Source organism: Drosophila elegans, unplaced genomic scaffold (assembly GCF_018152505.1).
Source record: "Drosophila elegans isolate 14027-0461.03 unplaced genomic scaffold, ASM1815250v1 contig_468, whole genome shotgun sequence".
Lineage (NCBI taxonomy): Eukaryota > Metazoa > Arthropoda > Insecta > Diptera > Drosophilidae > Drosophila > Drosophila elegans.
The window spans coordinates 2168422-2177004 of NW_024545855.1; the positions used below are offsets into that span (position 1 = coordinate 2168422).

At 40.9% G+C, this 8583-nt stretch overlaps 2 protein-coding genes across 2 annotated transcripts; one reads left to right on the forward strand and one right to left on the reverse strand.

The window, feature by feature from the left end:
- The first annotated feature begins 1791 nt into the window (after nt 1-1791).
- LOC108143795 lies at nt 1792-3435 on the forward strand. The gene is made up of 3 exons (XM_017268318.2): nt 1792-1936; nt 2000-2254; nt 2494-3435. The coding sequence occupies exons 1-3, from the start codon at nt 1919-1921 to the stop codon at nt 3325-3327; spliced, it is 1107 nt and encodes a 368-aa protein (XP_017123807.1). The 5' UTR covers nt 1792-1918; the 3' UTR covers nt 3328-3435.
- Nucleotides 3436-5732: 2297 nt separating this feature from the next.
- On the reverse strand, nt 5733-7431 carry LOC108143773 (activating signal cointegrator 1 complex subunit 2 homolog). Its single transcript, XM_017268301.2, has 3 exons — nt 7259-7431; nt 6569-6816; nt 5733-6503 (listed from the first exon to the last, which is right to left on the reverse strand). Exons 1-3 carry the CDS (start codon nt 7268-7270, stop codon nt 6053-6055), a joined length of 711 nt encoding a protein of 236 aa, XP_017123790.1. The 5' UTR covers nt 7271-7431; the 3' UTR covers nt 5733-6052.
- Nucleotides 7432-8583: the final 1152 nt, after the last annotated feature.

An 8583-nucleotide genomic window follows, 5' to 3' on the forward strand; every position in this document is an offset into this window, starting at 1 on the left:
TCGATTTCCCAACAATTGGCTGGTCTGGTCATTCAAATCAATGCTCTGGGCAGCTCACCTGGCCTTGCCCATTTTCATTGCCACTTGCCACTTGGAGGTCCCTGCCCCTAGCTCCTTTCACAAAACTTTCAGCCATTTGGGCAACAAGCAAAAACCGTTTTGGTGGCATTGTTAAAAAACCAGCGGAAACTTAACCAGCTCGAAGTCAAGTTTAAGTCCAAGTGCAAGTTTAAACGGCGACTGGTCGGCTTTTTGAGTCGCTGTTTCACAAGGAAGCGGGAAATTATGCGAAGTTGCAACAAGTGTGGTTGCAATTGTCACGCGTGTTGAACTTGAGCTTGACCTTGTCTTCAAAAGCGGGGAGTGGAATAACCACCCATTGTCCATCTGACAAATTGAAGCAAGAGCAGCAATTATGCATCATATACTACGCTCCAAGCTTCAATCATGGCGGCATTAGCATCGCTTTAATTGACGGCAATCTGCGACTGCCATGGGAACTCAATTTAAGAAAATCCAGAGACAGGATAAGCGTGCAATATAATTGTACAAATGAAGCGTGGTGAAATGTTACGCAAGTCCCAGTCCAAATCCATTGCCATTTCTTCGTCCATTTCCATTTCCACTTAAGCCAACTTTTTAGACAAGACAAACTGCCTCCGTACATGTACGAATATACAGATATATAGCATATATCTTCCGCATTTCGATCGCGCATCCTGGCCGATAGAAAGTAGTCCAAGCGAGCCGACAAAATTGACAAAAAAGGCCAAAAAGCGGAGCCACCTGGCTAACATTTCCTCGTTTGTGCCCCGGCTGAACCTGAACTTCGGGCCAAAAGCGAAGAGAAATAAAAAGCGCTGCATTTATTGGGTAACCGATCGCTTGGGCGATTACTCGTGGAAACCCGTTTGCAGAAAAAACTGATTCAAATAAGTCGATAATGTGGCTCTTCTGCTTTTTATGTGGGTGTGTGGCTCGTGCCAGCATTTCCCAGTGCACTTCAAGAAATTTTGAGTTTTAATAAAAGCCTTTATTTATTTGGTTTATAAAATTTAAATATTTTTTTTTAATTTAAAATCTTAGCGTTTAAGTTTAAGTTTTCAACTTTTCATATTAGTTATATATGAAAAGAAATTTGAGAGAATAAAACCAATAATTCCTTTCTTTTGAAGTTGTGCAAAGTATAGCTTACAAATTATCTAAACAAATTGTTTGAACATAAAAAAATAAGAAGCTTTAAATGCTGTCATAAATAAGTTATACTAGAACTATATAATTTTAGTAAAAGCACTTTGAAATTGTATAAATCTTTGTTTCATAGTCATAATTTAAATTCCCGATTAGTAAATAAATAAATAAGTTTCAAGTTATTTTACACCATCTTAAAAAAACTATCAATCTTCGCCTATCAACTTTATTGTCGTACCTTCTTGTGTATATAATTTGCTTACTTTCCTATTAAGTCACAGAGCAAAACCGAAACCGAAACCCCCTCCGCGGTCACAACTTCAAAGTAGCAAATGGCCCTCGTTATGTGTAATTGCGGGCATAAAGAAACATTTTATTTATGCCCCCCCGCCCCATGCGATGGGTTGGCGCTCTATTTCCTAGTGGAAATGCAAATGATGCCTCACTCTGCGAGTTGTAAACTCTGTGTTGTTAGTAGCAAGTCCATGCGTGAAGCGAAGATTTCGATTTCGATCTGCAGACTACTGCATACTGACTAGCTCACCTGGCAGGTTTCAATTGCGATTGCCATTGCAAAACATGTTGCGGCAGGTTCGAGGAAGCTGGCATAAAACTGTTGCGTCCGTTGGCGGAACTTTCAGTTTCGTTGGGGCCACGCTGGTGGTTAATACCGTTGAAGAGAGTTTTTAAAAGCCATAAAACCCCCCGAAAACACAGCCCACTCAAGATGAAACTGTGCCGGAATGTAAGCTGTTACAACCGGAATTATCAATCAACATTTAAGCTAAAATGGATATTAACCCCACAGTTCTTGGTGGCCTTGGTGATGCTGTTAGTTACGATCAATGTCACTTCTGGCCTGAGACCTCCGAGGTCCTACTACCGTAGGAGCTACTTCAGTGCAGTGGCACCAGGACACGGACATGGATCAGGTTTTCTGCCAGGACCCGTGCGACTAGGACCTGCTGGCTACCTGCGAGCCGATCTGCAGACAAATGAGAGCAAGCACCGGCCCGTGAGCAAAAAATATCCCAAGAAGAGCCACTACAGACCCTATGGATCGGTGAGTTATGACAAAAATGCTGAGGTTTAAATCATTGCCAATTTCTAAAAAAGTTTGATTTAAAATATGTGTTTAATTTGTTTACAAAATGTTTTTAAAGTTTTAGTTATAACTATTAAATGGGACCTAAACTTCAAAGTAACAACTTAACGTTCTTTAATGTTGTGTTTTCTAGTAAAATTTAACCTTCCAAAAGTGTATTATTAATATTTAAGTTTTCGTATTAAATGCTTGTTTAGCAGGAGGAAGAGGACTATTCCAGTGAACGCTACAATTCCGCCGAATACTCGGGGGAGTCCTCCGTTCAGGACAGTCGGGAGTACACCATTGGCACCCAGATCCGCGTCCAGCATCCGATTACAGTGCCAAAGAAGTCGAGCAGTTCTGGTTACGCCAAGCAGCCGAAATACGTGACGGCCATTCCATACAAGGCTACTGGCTATGACTCCGATCTTCACAAGCCCATTGGTTATGGCTCCGATGCTCACGTTCACATTGGATCCGGAGATGATGTCGGTCCACCGCCCAAGCGATCAAAGTGGAATCCAGTGCAATACGATGCGGAAGCCGATCCCTTCCACCTAGTGCCACCGCCCAAAGCCACCGTTGCCTCCAGCAGCAATTCTTACAGTGTCTACGAACCCGAACCCGAACACGATGACTACGATGTGGTCCCAGTGCCTCGACCCAAGAGCCACGATCGCTACAAGAGTGTGGCCTCCAAGAAGCAAATAGAGGCGTATCTGGAGGACCAGCAGAAGCTGCTAGACGAGGCCATCAAAGTGCAGCTACTGAACAATCCCAAGCTGCAGAAGTTCTTCAAGGCTCAGGCGCAGGAGCAGGAGCGGGAATCCCGGCCAGATCTCGAGATCGAGGACTTCGAGGCCTATCCGCCCAACTTCTCCGGTCCGGGACACCTGCGCAGCAAGTACATCGACCATCCGCTGCCACCTCCGTCCAAGAAATCCCGATCCCGCCGGCGGCCTCCGGGCGGAGATCTCAACCGGCCGCCCAAGACCATCATCAAACCCAAACGGAAGTACCGATCCACAGCACTGGTCATCAATGTGTGAGAGGATCTACTTAGTCTTTACCTAATTACTAATTTAAATATCGCCTAATTTGTAGTATAGTCGTACTGTACAGTAGGGTTGTAAATAATAAAAAACCATTTACCTTTATTAATAATTGGTATAAATTTCAAGCTGGTTAAAAAGAGATCTTAAAGAATTTATGCTGAGAAACGTCGTTTTTTCTATCTATAAGTCATTAAACTACATATTTAAATATATATTTTGATTCGACTTAAAATGACTTTTCTGAGCAATATTCCGAATATTCGGGACTTGCTGTTGAAAATATTTTGAGCGATTTCAAAATAATTAATGTAATAATAATTTTATTCGACATATTCTGTCTTACCGTCTTTCTACATACAGTGGCGCCCTTTAGCGTTAGTCTACAAAACCTGGATGCAGTCGGTTCGAGTCCCAGCTAACCAGAAAGGTGACTCGGATTTCTGCTGTAGAATAGGAAAGTGAGCAAATTTACTGAATAAGTGAGAAAATTTCAGAATAACAAATTTTCAAGGGGACGGCTTTTCCAAAATTAAAAAAAAAAACAGCCGAGGGCCACGAGGCACGAGACCGTCTTTAGGGTGCCCAGCATGTGGCCCAAGCAGGAACTTTATAAAAAGAAATCAAATTAAATTAAAATAAAAACACTTAACCCAATGACAAATTAGCTCTCAATTTAATCGTGTTAAAAAGTTTTTATTCGGCAGTTAATTAAGTATATTAATTACTCACTTAATAGAAACCTCGGTTCGTCACACCCACAACCCATAAATGGAGCTCCACATCTCGCGACGTCTGGCGACGTTTGCCATTTTAAAAATAAATCCAGTCAATCATAACCGGGTATGAATCATAAAAATAGTCGTTTAAAGAACTCACTAAAACCAACACACCCATATGACACCTGTTCCGATATTCCGGGCAAATTCTTGACTTTCACCTCTTTCGCAAAACCGAACGAAAATCCGCAATTGAGCAAGCCAATCCAATCAATTGCGAATGCCGCAAAAGTGGGTGCACAAAGGCACGCGGAGAAGAAATCATAGAAAACAATAAGCAGCAAGAAACAAAACCAAATTGATTTTCTTAATTGACTGGGCAATTTCAACAGAAGCCAGACCCCAGAGCCCAAGTAAAGGCAAAAATCCAAACTCTGAGCCGGACTCTCGAGTCCACAACAAAACTGACCTTGAAAGCTAAGCTCTGAAAAGTGTTGCTAATATTGTTAATGTAACCGTTGCTGGTGGTGAAAAAGAATGCCAACCGGTGGATGTGGAAAGTACAGATTGAAAAATAATTATAGTTTCTAATTGTCGCTAAGCTGTTTTAGAATTGCTAGGCAATAACTTCAATATTGAAATTCTATATTTAAATATTAGTTAATTTTTTGATGTAACAAATTGCATAGCAATTCGTGGAATAAAAAATATTACGTTGACGGAATGATTTATTTTTCTCGGTGTAAACTATTTGTGTAAGATACTTAAGATTTACATTTATGAATAGGGTTCACTGCTAAAAACTTTTTTTAATAAGCCGACATGATAAAATATTCCTGAAGCCAACAAAACATATTTGGTTTAATCATATACTTTATTTTATTGCAAGAGATTCTTAGCCACTTAAGCAATAATTTTAAATAAATTGATATATTATATAAGTAATTCTCCTGCTTGCATTAGGTATATAAAATAAGTTGTCAGTATGTAATTGCACACATATTATTTTTTGTTAAGAACTTAACAAGTGAGAGGAAGCAGTCAATTAGCTGGCATTCTTGCGTTCGGTGGTGCATAAAACTGAGCAAAATATTTGGTTGTAATTAAGTTGCACTAACTGAACTGGAGCCTGACGGATTGAAGTAGCATTGGGAATTGATTTAGTGCCCCATTCCCCTATTAAGCCTCTGCCACCCCCACTTGCACATGGTTTTCCGGCTTAGCCCACATATATAGCCCAAGCTGATTTCATTTTCATTGGAATTTTGCACAATTGGCCAAGATTACTGTCAAATAGGCGAAACCCGTTTGAGGTCTTTCCTTGTTGGCCGCATAGAATCGTAACAGAAACCGAACTCAAACTCGTTTTGCATGTACGAAAGTTGGTTGTGTAATGCAGCATTTAGTGGGCGTTCACCACCTGAGGTGTTTAGATAAATCGGCTGGAAATCAAATTAAAAAAGTCGTTGGCCAAAAACAAAAGACTGCAGTACACGAACTTGGATTTCCTTCAACTTGTTATCGTATATTGCTCTTAAACATCTAAAGTACAAAATTGCTTAGATGTCCCAAGGCCCAAAACACTACAGATTCTAAATTAAATTTGAAACTTGATCAACATCTTCGAAGTTTATTATCTTCGCTTTTCTAAGTATTGAAGGGGGATTTTGGGAAAACACAGAGTTTCAAATTTGTTTTATATTTCACAAATATCCAAATGATATTTTGAATATTTCAAATTTTAATTGGCATTACCCCTTGGGTAGTGACTTATAATTTTCTCTGTGTAGGATTATAAATTACAAACAAACAGTACGCATATAGGAAGTACGATACATAGTTACAATTTGCTCTTAAACATTATCACACAAGAGTTTTGATGGAGTCAAGAAGAGAGTAAAGTTATGATAGGGGAAGTAACTAAAAGGGAAGGGTGGTGTCCCTTATGAAGAAGATGCAACATGTCTGAGTTAGTAGTAAGTTGGAGGAGGGGCGACTAAGTCCTAGACCTTGTTGAAGGAGTAGGTGAAGCCGTCGGGCGTGCGGTTCAGGGAGAGCTTTCCGGGTGGCGAAAAGCGATGGGGGTTGGGCGTGGTGGTGGTGTAGTACGCCTGCTGTGGCTGCTGCTGCTGATACTGCGGCTGATACTGTTGCTGCGGCTGGGGCTGCACGGGCTGCGGGTTGTAGGCGGGCTGCGGGGCGGGGCGGTACTGGGGCTGGGGAGCGGGCTGCTGGTAGCTCTGCTGGTTCTGCCCGAAAGAGGGATCGTTGTAGCGGGGATCGTAGGATCCATCATCTCCGTAGTCGTTGCTGCGAAAAGAGGACTGGGGCTGTGGAGCCGGAGCCTGGTATTGCTGCGGCTGGTACTGCTGCTGTGGCTGATATCCGGCCGTGGGCACGGGCTGCGGCGGGGCAGGTGGTGCCTGTGGCAAATGATCTCCAGAAGCTTGGAAACTAATTGGGCAGAGTATTACGATAATTACTACATACTCTAGGCTTAAACCCAATCATATCCCTACCCATTTTTGCCGGCGGTATAGGAAATAGTGCGCCTCTGGCCCGAGGGATCCACATAGCTGTAGCTGCCATGACGTGTGCCATCCGCATCGGTCTCCTCCTTGAAGTTAATACCATCCTCCTGCTCATAGGCAGCTCCAAATTTACCATCTCCGGAGAGATAACGCTGCTCACTGATAATGGCCGCCGTCTTGGGATCCTGGTGATAATGCTGGCTGGATGCCAGTGCCACCAAGGTGGTCAATGCGAGCTATAAGAAAAATCGCTATTTATTATCAATCCACAAACTAAATAAGTTGACTATTGTGTGTCCTTCAAAACTCCAAAGAACTCTAAAATTGTCTGGAGTATTCATGAACTTTAAGATTTTAAATGTAACATTTTTTCTTCAATTAAAATCACAGCAAAATTATTTAACTCAGTTGTTATCCCGTCAGAAAACAGTATTCTCCCTTTTTAAATACAAAGACTAGCAATAGCATAAAAATTAAATACCATACTTTTAAGAATTAATCTCACTGCATATGAAAGACATCACAATTTATTCAGTATTCTGATTATTAAATGGTAATTCAAAGCTGTTCACAGTTTATCAATAATTCTATTGATCTAAACAATTCGTAAAATAACATTTAAGTGACTTTTAAAGCTTTCAAGTCTTTCGTTACACCCTTAAATAAAACACAACTCACAAATCTAAACATTTTAGTGGGGAGAATTTGGAGTATCCTTGTCAAGCGTAAACTGCACACTATTGTTTTTTCTTTTTCAGGGGGATTCACACGCGCCTTTACGCTCACAAGTCGGTTACTTAATAAATGGGACCGACGGCCACGGATTTGTGGAGTTAACTGCCTTCCGCAACGGCGCCGCCCATGCTTTTTATAGTCCGAGCGGGAACCTTGGATCGCCGATCGACTCCGCCTAGGCACTCGAAGCCATGTAATTGTGTTGGTACTATTAACGGCAACAACAAGTCGGCCAAGACGGCAGCAGCCAGCGTAACAATAACAAGAATCGAGCTAAGTGCTCCAATAAGTCAACTTTGGGCGAGTATTGGTATCGCGGTCGTGTTGCCAAGTCGTTTTACCAGTTTCGATCTCTTTCGCTTGGAGCGCCAACTTTTTCTTTCTATAGCTATATATATGCTATATGCTATATGCACTCAGTTCCACAGTTTCTGGCTGCAGCCCAAGCCCAAGCCCAAGACGAAACTATTTTTTAATTATTTCAAAAGTTTTCCAGTTTCGATCCGGCGCACAAGTATCCTCATCTGTGGGGGGGATCTGGCGAAAACCAGGAATTATCAATTAGTTCTGCTGTAAGGCACTGCCTTCGAATGATGCAATTTTTATGGCAATAGTGACCACCACAGGCAAAAAAAAGAATATATATATAAAAAAAAAAACAAGGTTTTGTATTAAATAAAAATGTAATATGGGATTTCTAAATTGCGCTATAATTAAAATTATATTAATCTGATATTGAGAAAGTTAATTAAGGCTTAAGAAATAAATAATCCTAAAAGCTATGGCTATTACAATAATATGTGTATTTATATATCCTTTAAAGGTTAAATAGTAGCTACTTGGGTAGCATAGTAGCATGTTAATAGTTTCTACAAGAAAATCGTAAAAAAGTGAAGATATTAACTTTTGGACAACAATTTTCTTGCAGTTGCTAGTGACTCCAGCTATAAATTTAGTATTAACAACTTGAAAAGAGTTTTTAAATATAGCTTGTAACAATTTTTGCAGTGTTAAAAGCCCCTCAGAAACTGTCGATTTTGATGGATAACTCTGCCAAGAAACAAAACCATCAGAGCTTGGGAAATTTGCCGAATGAGCGTTGTTAACTTTTCCTTCCCCTCTTCTGTGCCATACAGTTGTGAAGCTGTATTTGCATTCTGCATGTGCATGGCCAAGTTGATTTATATCTAGATCGCACTCAAAGCTGGACTTTGTGGTGTGGCCAAAAGCGCTTGGCAACAATCGCCAATGCTGCAATGTGTTTGTCT